The sequence below is a fragment of the Corvus kubaryi genome, unplaced genomic scaffold (assembly GCF_017639235.1).
Source record: "Corvus kubaryi isolate FWS band 111438036 unplaced genomic scaffold, C.kubaryi_AGA036_p1.0 37398, whole genome shotgun sequence".
NCBI lineage: Eukaryota > Metazoa > Chordata > Aves > Passeriformes > Corvidae > Corvus > Corvus kubaryi.
In genome coordinates this window covers 14,986,217-15,005,388 of record NW_024581137.1, presented here as the reverse complement: position 1 = coordinate 15,005,388, position 19,172 = coordinate 14,986,217, and the positions used below count along the sequence as shown (strand labels likewise).

General features: G+C 44.9%; 3 protein-coding genes across 5 annotated transcripts in view; 2 read left to right on the top strand and 1 right to left on the bottom strand.

The window, feature by feature from the left end:
* Window positions 1-538: 538 nt before the first annotated feature.
* On the bottom strand, window positions 539-10,489 carry LOC121671945 (C-C chemokine receptor type 9-like). The gene is made up of 4 exons (XM_042044287.1): window positions 10,314-10,489; window positions 9,791-9,966; window positions 6,762-6,790; window positions 539-3,818 (listed from the first exon to the last, which is right to left on the bottom strand). Exons 1-4 carry the CDS (start codon window positions 10,487-10,489, stop codon window positions 2,595-2,597), a joined length of 1,605 nt encoding a protein of 534 aa, XP_041900221.1. The 3' UTR covers window positions 539-2,594.
* Window positions 10,455-17,856, top strand: TMPPE (transmembrane protein with metallophosphoesterase domain). Of its 3 annotated transcripts, none has more exons than XM_042043280.1 (3): window positions 10,455-10,541; window positions 12,633-12,771; window positions 13,245-17,856. In XM_042043280.1, the coding sequence occupies exon 3, from the start codon at window positions 13,334-13,336 to the stop codon at window positions 14,648-14,650; it is 1,317 nt and encodes a 438-aa protein (XP_041899214.1). In that variant the 5' UTR covers window positions 10,455-10,541; window positions 12,633-12,771; window positions 13,245-13,333; the 3' UTR covers window positions 14,651-17,856. The 3 variants fall into 3 exon arrangements, with proteins under 3 accessions (XP_041899214.1, XP_041899216.1, XP_041899213.1); XM_042043279.1 differs by having other exon boundaries at window positions 10,461-10,541; window positions 12,633-12,748; XM_042043282.1 differs by lacking the exon at window positions 12,633-12,771 and having other exon boundaries at window positions 10,460-10,541.
* Window positions 10,459-19,172, top strand: part of GLB1 (galactosidase beta 1) — a 41,244-nt gene continuing 32,530 nt past the window's right edge. The window contains exon 1 of the mRNA XM_042043278.1: window positions 10,459-10,541. Within this exon, the coding sequence (XP_041899212.1) occupies window positions 10,488-10,541 (54 nt within the window). The 5' untranslated portion in view covers window positions 10,459-10,487. The remainder of the gene's footprint in view (window positions 10,542-19,172) is intronic.

Here is a 19,172-nt window from a genome sequence, read left to right as displayed (position 1 = left end):
TTCACCTGCTGATCGAGTATGAGTATTTCCCACTGTGTTTTGGGGACTGAAGAAGCTTTACTTTCTCTGAGATGGCCATGCAGTTCAAGTTCCTGGGGCTGGCGAAATGCTGTGCAGGGGAGAGGGGCTTGCAGCAGCTAAGGTTTGCACACTTATTTGTTTGCATAACTGGACGGGTTTTTTCGGACCAGGAGAACCCTCTGTGTAGGAGCACCATCAGCCCCAGCCTCAGGAAGGGGTAGTGGGACTGAGCTGCTGTGGAGAAGCATCTGCCCCCAGTGTGCTCCCTCAGAAACCTGCCCTGCCTCCCCAGACTGCACCTCACCCCTCACCTCAGGGTGCCTGTGGGGTTCTCAGCTGCAGCTTCCACACCACAAGGGTTAGATCTGTGAAATAAACCCGCTTAGCAAAGCTTTCCTTCGGACTCTTTTGAGCAGGGTAAATGCTGTGATTGCAAGCAGGTTATGTGTATGGATCCGAACTGGGAAGGATGTGTGGGCAAGAAACAACCACTTCATCCCCTTGGTGTACATGGCAGTGCCTTTATTTAACAGAATTTCAGCTTCTGTTTGCTGAGCACAAACTGCAAACCCCCCCCAAACCTTTCTTACACATACAGTAAAAAATATGTACATCTTTGACCATTTTTCTTCCTAAGGAAAAGGTAAAAAACCCTAATAAATGTATATGAAACTTGAATGACACTGAACCGTGCCATAAATCAGATCCCTCCTGATGGGAGAGAATTTTCTAAAAGTCCTTGCAAGGAGTTTCAAAGATAAACCAAGACTTTTCCTTGAGTTTCAATGCTGCCGGATAGTTGTTTATTAAGTCTTATCAGAGGAACAGAGCCACTAACGTGACACAGGTACAGCATAGAGCACAGAAAGCAGGAGTGAAGTCTCTAATTATCAAGATTTACACAGCCTTTTAAAAATAATTTAACCAATAGTTACTAAAAACATATATTATTTTCACTTTCCTACCAATTATTCAGTAACACGGGCAGGAACTGCGGAATGCTCTATCCAATCATCCCAAACTACTTTTACTGCAGAATATGGAGTAGTAGAAGAAGGAGAAGAAGGTTTAGAGAACAACAACAATCCTCCATTTTGATATTTTTTACTCTTATCTATTTACTACAAAGAGAAGCCCCAAAATCTCTAAATTTTTACCCTGTGACAATCTTACATAATAGTCTATCACCTAAGTCACACCACTGTATGTTCTAGTTCTGTCTGACCGTTGGTAATTTTTTCCAAGGTTGGAGGTTAAAACAGTGTTGTTCAGGGGAGTAAGAACCCTTAAAAACAGGCAGAGAAATATTCTCGGCACTCTGGGTTCCTACACTTGAACCCCATCTGCCCAGTGGTACCCTATTAGCTAGAAAAGTGGCACCAAACTTTGCAGAAAGCTCTTATTTATCGACATGCTTTAATGAAAAATGCACAATGACAACCCTTTTTCCCCTGGAAGAGCTAATTACCAGAAGGCAAACCAGGTTAAATGAAATTATTTAAAACAAAGCCGCCAGAGCACTACAACCTGCAACTGAAGAGTGAGAGGTGCAGGCTGTGGTCAGGCAGGACAGGCGATGCCACGTCCCTGTGAGGGGATGAGCGAGGGGGAACAGATAAATGATGCCCTTGTGGGCTCGGGTTTTGGGGGGTGCATTACAGCACACCACTTTTGGGAATGGCAGCCTCCACAAACTGATGTCTCATTCCAAATTTCATCAGGTTTGATACTTAATTACTCCCTGTCTTGCGGGCCCTAGGTTAAATATATTTTCCAGAGATATTGGTGCATAACTGGCTGTCAGTTGAACCATGGATTTGGTTTTTGTGTTCTGATTTATGACAGCTTTGCACCATACAGCAAATATCGTTGGGACAGACAACTCAATGTCTCTGAAGCCCTTATATTTTCATTGTGAGGGGTGATTTGTTTCCAGTATCAAAACGGGAGCCATCACACCTGACATCACACAGCTAAAATACAGGAGAAAGACAGATCACATTCTGCACTTCATATATGTGAATTACTGGCCTTTCTTTGCAAGAAAAGCCACCTATGGAGCCAAAGAGAGCAGCATTTGCTCACTGCAACAAACCAGTGTCAGAGCTAAATGCTGTTCTCCTTTAGAGGGGAGGGGATCTGTGTAGGAATCTGGCAGGGCTCCCAAGTCAGGCCACCCTCACAGGGGAACGAAGGCTGAGCCCCCTCCTGCTGCTCCATACCTATGGACAGAACTCTTCATCTGCCTCTGTTGCTGCCATAGCTGGGTTTACCACCTCCCTGCAAGACTTGTTATTTCAGGTTGTGGTCTGAGCTGCAGATGGGCCAGCTATTTACAGCTGTCACAAAGATAGCTTTTGACCTCTACCAGTTCTGTTTATAGCAAGTATGGTTCCATTTTGCTCCCATCTGCCAAAGGTTTCCTGTCCTCTCAGCCAGCAACCCTTGGTTGGGTCCCGCACGTCAAGGACAGGCCCCCAACCCTTCCTGCTCCTCTGGGATAATCTTTGGGGTATACAGGTGATTTTCAAAGAGTTTGGTGCTTCTCTGGAGAGGAGAGGGTGAGGACTAACTTACAACATGACTTTGCAAGGAGGGGACACACCAGAGGAGGTCCAGTGAGTGCTGAGGATGAGAGAGTTCCTCACCTGCCGCCTCCCCAGCATGGCAAAGGACAAGTTTGAGCTGTGCTCCTGGCTGTCACAGGCAGAGGAGTGCTCCTGGCCCCTGCTCCAGCAGCAGCCACAGCTTTGTATCATCCTGCCCAGCGCCGTCCTGAACCGCTCACCAGCGAAGACATAGAGGAAAGGGTTGAGGCAGCTGTGGAGGAAGGCGATGCTCTGGGTGACCTGCAGCCCAATGTCCAGCTGGTTGGCAGCCTGACAACTGTGCACCACCCCGGTGTAGGTGTTGATGGCTTTGACCAGCAAAACAATATTGTATGGGAACTGAGAGAGGAGGAAAGCAGTGATGATCATGGTGATGATCTTCAGTGACTTCTGCTTTTGGGATCTTTTTGCTTGTAGGAGGGTGTTGATGATAAGGGCGTAACAAATAACCATGACAAAGAGAGGAAAGAAGAATCCTATGCTGACTTTCAAGGCCAGGACCGTAACTCTGAAGATCACGCTGACATTTGGTGGGTACATAATTTTGCAAGCTGTTACATCACCCACCTGCATGCTCTGGCTATAAATGATTTCTGGGATGCACAGGCTCACAGATGTCAGCCAGACAGCCAGGCACATGAGCTTGCTGCGCAGGAGCCACCTTTGCTTACAAGTTTTAGCTTTCATTGCCTGGACAATAATGATGTACCTGTCAAAGCTGATGCAGGTTAGAAGCAAGCTGCAGCCATAGTAGTTGATCTTATACATGCTGTTGACGACTTTGCACATGAAGTCCTTGAAGATCCATCCATCGGAAGCAGCCTTGGCCCAGAAGGGGAGGGTGAAAAGGAGCAGGAGGTCGGCGATGGCCAGGTGCAGCAGGTACCGATCCATCATGCTCCTCCTGGAGTGGTATTTGCAATAGACAAGCACGACCAAGGTGTTCCCCACTGTGCCCACAGCAAAGATGAGCCAGAAAAACACTGGCAGGAAGGCTTGAGCGAACTGCCTGACCTGCCTCTTGTCGCACATGAAGTCTGTGCTGTTCACTGGGTTTTCACACAGGGACAGCACCGTGCTGTCATTCCTGTAGTAATCCAGGCTACTCTTGCCAGGATGTGTGACCTGCAATAGGACATGTAGTGAACTTGTGTTGAGAGGCTCAGTAAAGAACACATTTACCCCTCTCTACCAGATGCAGTTGAAGATGCCTGATGTATTCCATTTAAATGAGAAAGTTCAAAGGCTGCCAGTGAAACAGAGCATTTCAGATTGCTTGAAGTGTGCAGTACAGCAGAGATTTATAAAAATGACCCACTGAATAAGAAACTCTACAAAAGAGCAGTTCACGAAGTCCCGCCAACGTCGGTTATTAAAATGGCAGGTGGTGAAAGCATTATCTCAGGTAATTCAAAACATGGTTTGCTTGGCTTCAAATACATAACAAAAGGCAAAATGCCCAGCTTGGAAAGAGGTGGAGAAGAAGTTGTGTTATTGCTATGTTGAGATAGTATCAGTGGCTCAAAAGAGGCAGAAAACTGATGGAGGCAAAGAGGGAGGGGAAGGAAAAGGAGATGAACAGTGACATAGCTGTATACTCACTACACTTGCAGCTGCCATCTTCAGCCAAATCGCTCCTCAGTCCTGAAGGAACCTCTGTAGCCTGGAGAGGAAAGATGGGGAAAACAATTGATTTGAAACAACTCTGAAGCAGAACTGTGACTCTTCCTTGTACTTCTTCTTCTTCTACTTTTAAGAAAAACCTCGACTCTTTGAAACAAGTCTGCCCGGAAGATGAACAAACCACACAGAAATTGATGTCGCTGATTTGAAATATTTAGCTATTTCCATTTTACAAATTTACATTTCGCCTACATTAGGTCTTCAGCTTCTCTACGGCACTGTGCTGATTAAGTCCTTTGATGAGTCACTGCAATCTCATTTTTCACAAGCTGTAGACTCCCCAGTGTGCACATGTAAAAAGTAATCTAAAAGCTCTGTATCTTGCAAAAGATTCATAAGAAAAATTGAGATGTGTCTCTTAAATTATCTAGCAACTATGAAGGAAAAGTACCTGGCTTTAGCAGTGCTTTGCAGTCTTAAATATTTGCATCTGCTTCCGCAAGTAATTAATCTCTACCTGCAACTTCTCTTTCTTATCTGTGAGTTTAGGCACAGTGCTCATTGCTGTTGGCCTGCAAAGCTGATCATTAAGCCCCAGTAAGCAAGAAAATACTGTTTTTTTCTGATGCAGATTCCTTTTCTAGTCAGCCCATCATCACAAAAGGTAGCTGAGCCTGGTGGGCTCGATGCAAGACACATGCACCTAAGTATTCAACATGTTCTGCACCAGCTTCTCCAGAATAATGCCTGGTGACAACACAAGAAGGGTCAGTGCTACTGGGGAACTTCAACTAGCACAGACCTTTCCTCCAGACCCCTTCAAAAGCAGCTCACATAACTGAGAAGTCACCTTGAAGAGACCCCAGCAGAAGCTGGATGGAGCCAAACCTCCTCCATGGGGAAGTGGCCCATGTCCATGCTCTGGCTTCCCTCTGGCTCCTCGTTGGGGGCTGACTAAAAGCACCTGTCATTGTGCCTGGTAGCAGGCAGTCAGTGAGCTCCTGATTTCTCCCCAGAACTCACTTCTAACATGTCATTGCAGCATCTGCTGAAAGGTGCAGAGCTGTGCATCCCCAGGGAGCTTTTTTGTGTTATTTTCTTCTAGCTGTCAGACCTACCTTAAATTGCAAACAAAAAGATCATTGTAACTGGACCAGTTTGGTGGGGAAAGAAAAAAAAAAAAGGTGATTTGTAATTCAGTTTCCTTTCCATGGAGGCTGCTCGTGGGAAAAAGAGACATGAACAGTGGAGGAGTGGGGGGACTCATTGGGATAGTTGCTGCAGCAGGGCCAGCCTGGATGTGGCACCCAGGAGTCACACTCTGCATGTGATGTTTGCTCTTTACACCTACAATTGGAGCTCTTTTTAGGCTGAGGTGAGTGTGTGCTCCTGGGGTCTCAGCCTGATTAGACCTGTCACAGACTGTTCACTCTGTGGTTTTCATGTTTTAGGTGGCTCAAACACAGGTGGCAATCTTCTCTTTCTTTTATTTTTATTTTGGTTTGGTTTTTTTGGTTTTTTTTCCCTGGTAAGTTCTTTCAATACCAAAGGGACAATGTCTCATACCATCATTTTTCTGCTCATATGCATCATCTAGCACAGGGCAAATCAGAGGTTGCTCCTAGGCTGTGCCTTGCTGCAAAACACTTTCACTGGGGAAAAAAATATCCATGAACAAGAACTGGATGCCTCTGGGCATCTGCCAGTGTCTTGGGAAGGCTGGGACAGGAATGAGGAACCAGGTCTAGTCCTGACTGCTCCAGATTGACCCACAGTCACAGCTTCCCACTGCTGTCTGCCAAGGCTGCCAGCAGGCAGGAGCCAGGATCACAGGGTCTGTGTCATGCCCTGCAACACCAGGTGCTTTACAAGCAACAGCAAAATAGAGCAAAACAAAAGCATGCCACCTTCAAGAGGAAAGGCCAGGCTATCCCTGCTGCAGGAAGTGGGGAGATCCAGGGCAGGATGGCAGGCAGTCACATGAAGTCCCTACTGGTGGCACATCTTTATGTGACAACCATCCAGAAGAGTATGGTAGGAAAGACTTTGAAGAGGAAGGCAGTGAGAACTGGTTAATAAAAGTATGAACTTGCACATCTTATGTCTTCTTTCTGGTTGGCTGGCATGCAAATGATGCTGATTTAAGTTCCCCTCTCTGCAGGAAGTCTGAGCACCACGGGGTTTTGCTTTAATGATGGTGTTCAGCTGTGACCAATGCTCATTCAACTCACACTTCAAGGAAATTTCCAAATTGCAGTTCAAGCTCAGTTCCAGTTATGGAAAAAACAATGATTCTGGCTAGTTTTTGGGTTGAGCTCTGCTGTCACTTGGCACCATGCTCATGTCAGCAGCAAGGCATCTCCTTCCAAGGGGAAGGAGCCCAGGATGCTCCACACTCAACTGCAAAATCTCCCCTAAGGCATCTGGGTATCTCTAGTAATTGGTTGTCATCTTAAAACTCTTCATGAAATGAGCATAGGTCTGTATGATGATACCACTGTACAGTACTTGGCTTCTTTCACCTCCTGGGCCATCCTCTAGGAAAAGAGGAGTGGGGGAGCAGATCTCAGCCAAACCCCAGGGCACCTGCTAAGGAAAGCCCAGGTGTGAAAGCACAGGTGCAGTGTCTGGGACTAGGGATGAGTTACTCTGAGCTTGCAAATGGCTGCCTGACAGTGGATCCATGGTAATTATCCTTACTTCAGGCTAGTTTGGCCCTTGGTATAATGCAAGCTGATTCAGCACTGGGAGGGTTACATTAACTGCAGTAGGGTAAAGGCATGCCCATGGGCAAAGCCTTTGATGCAAGGATCTTCACATCCTTTGGTCTCTCCTTCGTGAATCTGAGCTCTCATGTTCAGGATTTAAGTGACTTTAATCAGACTTAGTTTAATTCTCCCTGGAAGCAAATTAAAATGTGTCATTTAACCCACCACTTTATACAGCCAGTCCCACTGTACTAAAAGCCCCCGGGGCACATAAACCTCCAGACCAGAACATGGGCAGCTGCTCATCCTGTTCTTTACTTTCCTGCCACATGCCATTTGTTAAGTGAGTGTTGCTGACAACAGCAGCTTTTTTGCCCCTCAGAGTGGGAACAGAAGCAGAACAGTGTGAATGTGAGTCCTCTTGCCAAATTTCTGCCAAACTGGTTCCTGATTTGTATCCTCACTCAATGCCATCCACAGTTAATTCCTTTCAAGCAAAACCAGAGACAATGCAGTCAGTTCTTGCAATACCAGCATGCATTGTGAGATAACTTTTGACTTCCCCTCAGCTCATATTGATGCAAACCTAAGCACCTCTGTTTTCCTTACAGATTGCTTTCATGTTCATCAAGAGAACTTGCAAGTGAAACACTATATTTTTTGTTTTGTTTAAAGTAAGAAAATTAAAACCACCAGCATTTCTTCTATGTGTTCTTTTTAACTTCAGGGTGCTTAATATTAAGCAGAATTTGGGGATGATTTTTAAAGCCCTAATTTATTGCAGGTACTACAGACAGAGAAGTACTTAGCTTGACATACTGATCAGGGGCTGGAAAGATTTTGCAGAAACAGAACAAAACTTGTGGTTATATCCTCTGCTGACCCTGACCAAAAAGTTTCCTTTTTTCACAGTGAAAACTGCATTGTGTTTGCACTAAATCTGTCTTTTAACATACCTGTTTTCCTTCCCTTGGGTAAAAGTAGGACATTATGCTGCTTCATTCCAAGCAGGCTATTTTAGAAGTTCAATAATTCCTCAGATGGTCTGTTTAGGAGAGGCTGTGTCTGCAACTCACTGGAGGATATTTGCAGTCAGTGAGATCAGTGCCTCTGATTGCAACTCCAGCCAGGTTACTTACTTATGTAGATTACACAGAGAGCTTCCTGGCGATTTCCATACCCAGCAAACAAAAGGCTGTTCTTATTCCCATTTCCAGCATGGGTACACAGTCCTTAAATTTTTCCTTCTCTTCAGAAAGGTGGAGAGTTAAAGTGAAAAACCATCTTGAAAACTCTCTGAATGGCCCTGTCAATTAGCACATCCATCACAAAAATGTGTTGGCCCAAGCCTGCCCAGATAAACTCCTAACAACAGCTGAAATAACAGTTTTGGCTGTGAGGATGGGTTGCAAACACAGAGCTTGAAGGAAAAAAAAAATTATTTACATTACCCTAAGTGTAGCAACACTTTTCCTCCACAAAAATAGGACAGGTTTGAAGTCTAGGTACTGAAGACACACAGTTATCCGGTTTCTACCACCAAAAAAAAAAAAAAAAAAAAAAAATATATATATATATATATATATATATATGTATTTCTGTGAACCCAATTCCTGTTTGCTGGCAAGGAATGTTGTAGCAATTCCTGTATAGAGCCATGTCACCAGCAGCTCCTTTTACAGAGCACTTGGCAGGTGAGGACAGACAAACCAGACCCCAAAGGCTGGTGTTAAACGTTCTCATTCCTGTCAGGTATTCATATTCCTGTGCTGTGTATTCTTAATTAAATTGGGAGCTGCCTGTGTCTGCTTGCCTGGATTGGAGTACTCATTTTAGAGTACACATTCTTTTGGCTGCATCTGTTCTCAAGGGATATAAAAACTTTACAGATCTCAGGTCCAACTACTATTTTAGGAGAATCGCTGGCTTTGTTACTCACACTGTAGCCTGGTTCATACTGTGCCTTTTAACTCCTAAGTGTTTGTCTGCAGAAGTGTGCGGGGGAAAGGAATAAAACGAGGCTCGCCAGGGATGAGCAAAGGAATGGCACACCAAAGTTTGAGAGACTGTGCACCAGTGAGATCCTTAGTTGGCTACATGAGGCACTGGGTACAAGGAGCTGCATTTGAAGTGTTTCTACACACAGCATGAGGAACAAGCAAGAGGAGCTTAGAAGCCTTGGCTCTGCCCCAGAGATGCACTGTCACTGGCGTAAGCGAGCCTCCAGGTAAGGATTAAAGGACAAACAAATAAAGCGGATGTGATTGTGGGAGTCTACTACAGGCCACCCAGCCAGGATGACAACACCAACAAATTAGTCTTTAAGCAACTAAGAAGTACATGTAAATCAACACAGCTGATAAAACAGGTCCACAAGATTCCTAAAACACCTGTACTTCTTGGTACAGGTACTAAGAGAACTGACTGGGAAAGGTGCCCTCCTTAATTTGTTGCTTGTTAACAGAGAGGCACTTAGGGGTTGAGGGATGATTTGTGACTTTCTTGGCCACAGCAACCACGAAGCAATCAAGTTTAAAATCTCTGCTGACAGAAGGAAAAGTGCCAGCAAAATTTCAACTCTGAATATGAAGAGAGCAAAATTCAGGCTGCTCTGGGAACTAGTTAGTGAGGTCCCCGGGCAAAATGCCTCTTTCTGGTTTGGGTTTTACTTTTTTTATTTACCCTTTTCCCTCTTTCCCCTCCCTGGCCCCGCATTTTGTCATTCTCTTTCCAAAGCACCCTCACCCATGAAGTAGAAATTAGCTGCATGGATGGAAGTGAGAGTAGGGCCACCTCCCTGCCTTCCTTTTGTCCCCCAGGCATCCGCACCTCTGGTGCTGGCCTGGAGACTGGGAGACCCTTCTTCCACCTCCTTGGCGTGGGTGGAGCTGTGTGAGGCCTTTCTGCCCAGCCAAGGTGGCAGAGGCGGCTGTTCTGTCATTCCTCTGGGGAGCTGGGACAAGTCCTTGGCCTTGGACCGGCTGGAGCGCATGTGGTGCTGGTCACTGGAGGTAAAGGCCAGAACCAGCTTTCAGTCCTGGCACCTTTTGCATGGGAGCAATCTTTGAGATGTACTCATCATTGGAGGTTGTATGTTAATTTTACTGCTGGGCAACTGAAAGAGGATGACAGTGCTCTAGCACAGGAAGGAGAAGTGCTTCTGCTCAGGACGATGGGCTGCCCAGGGGAGGTAAAGGGCAGCAAGACCTTTCCATCTTGGAAACTTTTGCGTGAGAGGAATCCTGGGATGTATTGGAGGTTGTATCCCAAAGTCTCCTGTGAGCTGCTGAAACTGCCCGGCAGTGCTTTAACACGGGAACTAGCGCACCCACCCGCACTCCCTCAGGGCTACCCAGGGTCTGTCCCGGGGGGCGAGGGCAGGAGGAGGCCGGGCTCTGAGGGGTGGAGCGCCGCTGCCGCGGTGCCGGTGCGGAGGGAGGAGGAAGAGGAGGGATGCCCGTCCTGCGCCGGCCGTTTCCCGGCGGAGCCGTCAGCTGACGCCGCCGTTTCCTGGCTGCCGCCCGCCATGCTGCGACTCCTGCTCCCGCTGGCCGCCCTGGCCGCGCTCCTCCGGGCGGCGGTGAGTGCCCGCCTCGCCTCCCCCTCCGCCAGGGACACGCGGGGGGTGGCTGTGAGGGGCGCGGGGGCCCGGTGTGGGCGAGGGAGGGCTGGCAGGGGCCTCCTCCCGCCGCTGGAGGAAGGCGCTTCGCCTCGGTCCTTTTTTGAACCATGAGCGATTTGGGGCTCATGGGCGGCGCGCAGGGCGCGGGTGCCGGGCTTGTGGCATCGCCGAGGGGGAGATCCCGGAGCCGGGGCAGGGAGAGGTCCGTTCCCTTCTCCCGAGCAGGCCGGCCCGCTCCCAGCCCGCTGGTGCTGAGGAAGGGCTGGCGGTGCCTCCGTCCGGGCGTGATGGCCGGGGGCCGGAGCGATGCTGCCAGAGCCGGGGCTCCCTGCGCGCCCAGGAACCGTGAAGGCCTCGCTGAGCAACCCGGGGCAGTGGGAGAACCGGTACCGACACTGTTGGGAGATCCCGTGGGAAAACTTGCTGATCCTGTGGTGTATGAGAGGAGGGAAAGGGGTTTTTCCTGTTCTGCGTAGATTCTGTTATAGCCGCCTTGTCCCGGGGGACACACTACCACAGCCTAAGGACAAATCCTCAGGCTCCACAGTTCTCGTGGTTTATGCCTTGAGTTTGAGGCAGAGTGTCACTGCATCATTGGTAGATGTTGCAGTTGAATGGGGTACAGGTGGTTAAAGGCGTAGGAAATGTAGAACAACGTCATGTGAGACCTTTATGGAAGGGAAGATTGAGTCACAGTCAGTGTGGTCTCTGAGGGGTGAGGTTGTGGCTGAGCCTTCCAGAATTTTGAAGGCAGCAGGCAAGAGGAATGGAGGACAAATACTCTTCAAATTTGGTAGTATTAGCATTTTGGGGGGATTTAATAGGTTAGTTTCAAACAAATAAAATACTGTAAAAATACATAGTTTTGAGAACTTGCTGCCATGGGAGGTTGGAGAAGCAGACAGTACTTAACACATGAAAAAAAACCACCAGGATTTGCCAAATTTAAATACATCAAGTTCATAAACAACATCCAGAAGTGACTATGCAAGGATTTGCCCTCTAACGTCCTTAGTGTAGCAGCTTTGTCAGCTGAGGGGGAGTATGAGGGAGCAGACCACAAACAGGGGCCAGGGTCCTGTCATTTCTTTAAAAACAGCATTTCTTACTGCTTTGTGCAGACAGAATATTGCATGGTGCCTGGAGGACCTGTGGACTTGAATCAGTAGGGCGTTTCTTGTGCTCTTATCTTCCTAGCTCTGTGTGTTTTCTGTAGAGGCATATGTGTAAAATAGCACTATGTCTTAATAGTTCAGTAACCGCTGAGAGGGCTTGAGGAACTGAGGCTGGCAAGCACAAGTTCCCTTATCAGCCTGCAGTTCCCTGACACAAGCAATGAGGGAAGGGGTCTTTTTAAAACTTGGTCTAGTCCTCAAAGTAGATCAGGGTCCTGTCATCGCAGATGTGCTAATGTTCTTTTAAATTAGCTTGGGAGGGTATATGCAGCAGCTATAAGCAACCTGACAAACTGGAGTTTGCAGACTTCTGGGCTTAGGCTCACTGCTGAGCCCTGCAAGGCTGCTTTTGTGCCCTAGTTCTGAGATATTTTGGCTTTAATGATTGCTTGCTTTCTCTATCTAAGCGTGAATTGAGAGACAGGAAGTGTTTTGAAAATCAGTATGCTGTTATGGGACTGTTATGTCAGATGTGGTCTCTATTATATGTCATAAAAGACTATCCAAACTCTTTTTCATCTATGATTAAAATAAAACAATAGGTTCCTTTTAAATAGAAATGTGCAACCTGAGCATTAGTAGAAACACTGTGACTGAGCAAAATACAGAGCAAACCAGGGAATTCTGGTACCATTCAAACAAAACTGGTGCTTGTTTATTTTCAGTCTGTGAGCAAACATGCATTAGATTCTGTGCTCCCTTCTAAAGGAGCAGGGTGTGGTGTTTTAATCCCTTTTCAACTTAGTTGCATCCTGTTAGACCTGGATATGCTGGAACAGGTGTTGAATCTTGGAAAACTCTACACGTAGTGGAAGTGAGCTGGAAGTGAGTAGCAAAACACAATATGAATTTCACTGATCCTACTGATTTTCAGGGCTTTGGAGAAGTCTGATTCACAACTACAGGCAAGGATATCTGCTGATCATCTGCAGTTTCTGGGACCACAGTTGCATCTGTTCCAGTGGGGATTTCACTGCTGCTGTAGCATGTGTTAGTAGAACCTCTTGCATTTGGTAAGAATGTTTTAGGGTGATGCCTGCTTTTCAGACGGAGCCAACTGCTTGGCAAGAAGAACAGAGATCATGTATTAAGTTAATAGCAGAAGCAACTTAGTCCCAGAACATGTATGGGATTTACAAATGTTATAATGGTTGTTCCCAGGACTCATTGCATCCCTGTTGTGATGTATTGCCATCTACTATTAGGAAGTCTTAATGAGAAAAAAGAATTTAAAAGAAGAAGGGGTGTGGGGGAGAAATGATTTGGGGAGGCAGACAGGGAGCTTGGAAGGGGCCTTCCAGGATCCAGTCTCTTCTGTTGTCTGATTTACTCCACTTCAGGACATCTCCTTTGTGTCTTTATGACAGTGATTCTGCATGACCCAGCATCTTGCGTAGTATGTAGAGTAGCAGTCCTTTATTGCAGTCTGGGAAAAAGGGAATGTGTGTAATATTTTAAAGCGGCTCATACTGGTTCCTGGTTGCAGGCTTTGTTGACCCAAGGCATCCCTTCATAACCACATTATTGACTACTGGAGACTTCTGCAGAACAGAAGGGAACAGTCAGGAAGCAAAGATGATCTCCTTCAAGCAATTGCCCATTGAAGCAAAGGCTGCAGTGGCTGCAGGAGTGGTTTTCGTCTCCATGATACTATCGCGGAGTTACCTGGCGGAAAAACTCGATTTCAGGACACGGCGCTGGCTTCTAAGGCTGCAAATGGCGCTATTTGTTAATACACTCATGTTGATGGGATCTCTTCATGTTTGGAGAAGCACAGTCACCACGTTCACCAGGTCTTCAGCTGCCAGCTCCTTCTGTTTCATGCTGTGGAAAATAGCTGTGTTCATGTTTCTAGCTTTGGCTCATTCTAGCTTCTTTACATTGCTATTTCTTGTTGCAGAAGAGCCTTATTTCTTTTCTTTAGCTGCCTACACTTGCTTGGGGGCCTATATTATTCTCATCTTTTTCCTCTTCACTCTAGGCTCTGTAGAGCAGGCTTACAAGTTCTTGGCTGGGAGAGGCGCTAAGGCAGGCACTGGCAACAAGAACAGAACAGCACTGAAACCAGTTCTGGCAGTCTTGCTGACTGTTGTGCTGACTGTTGTTGGGCTGTTAAATGCTTCCCAGCCTCCTACTGTGAATTCAGTGGAGATTCCAGTTCACAAGCTGCCCTCAACAATGAATAACCTGAAAGTGGTGTTGCTTTCAGATATCCATCTGGGGCCTACAGTTGGGAAGACCAAGCTTGCCATGATAGTGAGGATGGTTAAGGCTTTAAAACCAGATATCACCGTGATTGTTGGGGACCTGACTGATGCTGAGGCAAAGATCATACGACCTGCTGTTGAGCCTCTTGGAGAACTTGATTCCCCTTTGGGAACTTACTTTGTCACAGGAAACCACGAGTACTACACCTCAGATGTTAGCAACTGGTTCGAGCTGTTAAAATCATTTAACATTCAGCCACTGCATAACGAGAATGTGAAGATTGTTTCACCAAAGAGCGCTTCAGACTGGTTCTGCCTGGCTGGCGTGGATGATATTGAAGCAGATGTGTTGCACTACTCAGGACATGGCATGGATTTGAAAAAAGCTCTCAGAGGTTGTAGCAATGAGCACGCAATAGTACTCTTAGCTCATCAGCCAGTTGCTGCAAAGTGGGCCCTTCAGGAGAGGCCAGACATAAATTTAATTCTCTCTGGCCATACTCATGGGGGGCAGATTTTCCCTCTAAATGCTGGAGCTTATCTTTTGAATCCGTTCTTTGTTGGCTTGTACAAAGTTGGGCAGAACACCTTTGTCTATGTCAGCCCAGGGACGATGTACTATGGAATACCCATGAGGCTGGGCAGCAGAGCTGAAATAACAGAGATAATTCTGCGTTCTCCTTGAGGAGTTTTCCAATTGACAGACTTCTAAATTTTTTTTTTTTTTGGCCAGTATATTGGCTCTTCTACTATGAAAGCAAATCCTTTTTCAGGGAAGCCAGAGAAGATATGTTGGGCTGAGCTTCAGCAGGTTCTGTTAAGTTCGAGCAGAAAACGCTAACTGTATCTTGGGGCTATGAAACAGATTTGGGACATATTAAATTACTGAAGAAATTAGGTCTTTGAGCTCATTATTGTTGAGGTTCTGCATTTAAAGGTAACACTGATGTCATGGAGATAATATGTGTCCTGTGCATGTTTAGTATTACCTGTGTCCTGCAGCTACTTCACGTTCCACTGTTCGGTATCCATCAGGCAGCTGCCTTAACAAATCTCAGGCAGGTGAAGTTCTGAGCTTGTGCTGTGAAGTCACTTGTGCATGTTTTGCAGAAAGGCCTGCAAGAGTGCCCACTGAGTATGTAAACTCTAGGAGGCTTATGCTAGATTTGTTGTGGGAAAGGAATAGTATAAGGTTTTTTTCTTTTAATTGAGGCTGGATGTCTTTATTCTGCTAGCTGTCTGCAGCATGTACCAGGGCTTCTGGTCTGTGCTTCTTACTAGTACTATAAGTTGCCAGGCATCAGTTCTGAAATTCAGTTTTGTCCAGTTAAGAAGTTGGTGAGACTGATGCCAAAGGGTGAAAGTAGCTGTCTTTCTCAGGCATTTTCCCCAGAATAGCTGGGCATCCAGTAATTACTTACTGAAAATAGCTCTAATAAAAGCAATTGAAAAATATTTCATAGTTAACTTCTGTTGCTGTCTGAGCATACAGTACCTCCTTATATAAAGCACTAATTCCAAAGCTGAAATACTCAGTGTCTTTTATCTTCATTCTATATTTTTTCTCTCTGCCTAATTTCTCCTCCATCATTTTTCTCTTGCAAGAGTAAGTAGATGCTATTTGAAAACAATGCAAATGGGTTAATGCTTGACATTTGTTAAAGGCTTTAATATTTAAGTAAATTATGTTCTCTTTTAATGAGAGTAAACTCTGCAGCAGGTGACTTTCCCTAAGAGCATTTGCATGTCAGTGTCATGGTTATCTGATGGGCACATAGCAGAGTAACTGCTACAGGATAATGAGGGATGGAGGATTTCTTCCCATCTTTCATGGAAGGTCTTAACATAAATTAACATAATATTGGGAAATTTGAGGTATTAGAAAATACTGATACAAACATTCTTGTTTCTGTATCTTTGTGTTCACATAAGAAAGCTGGGGTGTAAAATAATGTGTGAATTTTGTCCAGGCTGATGAAGCACTTTACTTCCGTACATCTTCTCTCTCCTCCTGTCCCACCTCAGTGTTGCTGCATGAAACATCACAGGCAGTTGGAGCCTGGGAATCCTGCCTCTGCAATCTGCAGCTGTAGCCACAGGGTTTTCCTTGCTCTGCCTTTCTGCCCAGCAGTACCCGGGTTCCTCTCAGGCAGACCCATGTAGCATGAGGCAAAAGAGAGCAGTTCTTCTACAGGAGACTGAGGGTGGAAGACCAGAGCTGAGGTGTTCGGTCTTTTCCTGTCTTCCTGTGTGATCCTGAACCAGACAACCATAAACGCTTTGTTTCATTCTTCAGCTTCTGTTCTCATATTGAAGGAGATAGATGGGGGTGTGTTTGAAGAGTACCATAGTCTTTGTACAGTTGAGGGGTTTTGTAAGTTAAATTCTGAAGTTTGTCTTCATCCACTCCAGACATCTCCCAGGCAGAGTTTCTGATTCCTATGCTGGTTTTGTAGACTGCTCCTCTGTGCAAACATCTTACATTTTCACTCAGGAATAATGAGAAATACTGTAAGCATGTCATGAAGGTTATTGGACTTGTGGGAAAAGTCAGTCCTCTTTCAGCCTGAAAACTAAATACCTTACCAGCCAGGCTCTCTACTTGCCAGATTAGGTAATTTCTGTTTCCCATCACTTATAATTTTTGTAAACTTTTTTTTTTATGATTGTGTGATAATACCTGTTTAAGTATCTTAAAGTTTCCTTCAACACTTCCCACTGTCCATGTGGGATTTTTTGCAGTTAGTGGCATAGTGTCAAATGGTCTTATGAGGAGAGAATTTTGATAGCCTGTAGCCCTCTGTTTGCTTGTCAATACGCCTTCAGTTAAAAGCTGTGTTCTGGGTTTAGTGGTGCAGAGTATTCTCACCTGGCCAGTAGTCCAGGAGGATTGTTTTTAACTTGTTGCACTGAATATTCTTACTGTGTTAAGAACACTAATTGTTAAGCCAGTTTCTTCAGCAGGAGGCATTTGTGGGACTGATTTTAGATGGTGTCAGTTTCTCAGTGAGTTGCTAGTATTATTTACTTTTCTTTTTTTCCCTGCCCATTTTATTTCTCTCTTCATTCTGAGGAAGTGTGTGCAAAAACCTAGCTGAAGGGATCCTTCCATCCCAGAATTTCTTCATTACTTTGTATGCGCCTCTCTTGGAAGATAATTATGTATCCTTTCAGAAGCAGATATGCGTCCTTTTACGAGTGGTCATATTGTCATTTCATAAATTTATTGAGTTCTCCCGATGTAATTTAGTTCTTGCCCATTTTTTTTGTTTCTCTCCCTCTGAAGGGTTGTCTGCTTGGTGATTACTTATTACTTAGAATGTTTTCTTTCTGTGCCAAAACACTTCAAAGCCTTTTCTTATTTTGCTTTTTAAGTATGAATGGAAGGTATCCTAGATCAACATTCTGTTTGATAAAAGCAATGAACCTTTTCCTTCTGTTTGATAGAAGGAATGAACCATTTCTATAATCTCTCTAATCAGCAATCTCTAACTGTCCTTCAAGGTTCTTTCTGTACTTTTTCCAGTTTGATTTGAATGTGCACAATAAAGACCTGTGTTCAGTATTTCAGATGAAGAAAAATTGCTGTGCTGCTTATTTTGTAATTTAAAAAAAATTTTTTTTGTAACTTTTATGTGTGTGTGTAATGTATTTAATCTGGAGAACTTAACTAAATGAATATATATTTCATCCTATAAAAGGCCAGTTCATTGGAGGGTGAGGAGGAGTTAATTACTGCAGAATTAATAGCAGAATATAATAGTACCATCACTCTGGGAAAATTATATTTATTATATAATTACTATAGAATTGATTGGAAAATATGTAAAATTGTGGTATAACAAATGCTTTAAATGTTGGGATTCAATAAAACTTTATTCTTATATCAAGCATGAGGCCTCTAATGACCTTTTATTTTGTACCAGTATGCACTGTGGCAGTTTATGCTGAATAGTTTTAACACACTCATTCTATTTACCAACAAAAACTACAAACAATAAACCTGACTAGTTTTGGAAACTCTTACACCCCCACTGCCAAGCGAGGCATGGTGGAAAGTGGGGAAGGTAAGGCCCCTATTACATTTGCCTAAAGCCTCCTAGGAGAAAAAGGTGCAGACTGAGGGGGTGAGGATGTGACACAGAGAAGAGGGTCACTGTGAGGGCAGAGAAGGGTTCCTAAGAGAATTTTTTGGAAGGAACAGAAGAAAATTAGTGATTTGTGATTCTCAATTTTGATACTTAAGCTGTGAGGTAGAGAAAGAGGTGTTTTGTGATTGGTCTGTGTAAGAGAGGCTAAAAATCTTCAGAGGTGGAGGATTTGTACCCACATTTGTTTGCTTTCTAAATAAGAAAAAAACCTGTTTTGTAAGTTTGGAGAATGAGAGATTCTTGCCACTAATAAACAGTCCTGTGTGTTGAAAATGGGAAAAAATCCTATGTTGAGAGATGTGCACATTATAGAATGTTGAAATAGCATTAAGGTTGCAAAAATAAACACTTGATTTAAGCAAGGACAAATTCTTTAGTTCTTCTCTTTTCCATGCAAGTATGCTCTGAGGACGTAAGGTGCAGCATTATACCATCGCCTGTAAGGGTCTGAATTTTCACCTGGGCACTGGTATGATTTGGTATGAACGAGCTGGCACCCCAAACAGTGCTGTTAGTGTGTGTTGCTTACCAAATGAGCAGACCCACTGCCCCATCTTCTAGGGAGACAAAGTAGGAACGAATTCCCTGCATATTCACAGCAGTGAGTACGCAGTATTGGCAGAGCCAGACATAAATTCGTGAGGACAACTCTCCTGTTTTTTTTGCAAGACCTGGTCTGCATGCAGTAGGTCATCCACTGACAATAAAGTAATGCTGAGGAATTGATCATGATGGGAAGTCCGTTTACAATGAATGATGAGTGAGGTGAAGCGGAAGTACTCTGGTACTGGCTTCCTCCCTCTCCTCACCCACATAATAACATTGTCAGGAAGTGTATGTGTTGGGATGGTGCTTTACAGCTATGGTCACAGCTTTAAAAACCTCACTTCTAAATGGTAACTGGTTCAGTGATGACCACTTTCATAATTAGTACCGTCTTTTAATTGTTTTAAGATAGCCTTAGCTCTCTGTCAGAAGTGTCTGTCCCTGAGGGCGTGTAAACAGTTTTTTCAGCATTCATAATCTTAACAGTTCTCTGCCACGAATAGAGCAAGT

Excerpts from the sequence above, each read along its gene's own strand:
- LOC121671945 (XM_042044287.1), bottom strand. The coding sequence starts at position 10,489 with ATGGCGGGCGGCAGCCAGGAAACGGCGGCGTCAGCTGACGGCTCCGCC. Across the intron at positions 9,967-10,313 it reads CCCCCCGGGACAGACCCTGG|TGACCAGCACCACATGCGCT; the intron begins GTAGCCCTGAGG and ends CTTTACCTCCAG. Across the intron at positions 3,819-6,761 it reads CAGGAGGTGAAAGAAGCCAA|AGAGGGGTAAATGTGTTCTT; the intron begins GTACTGTACAGT and ends TGCATCTGGTAG.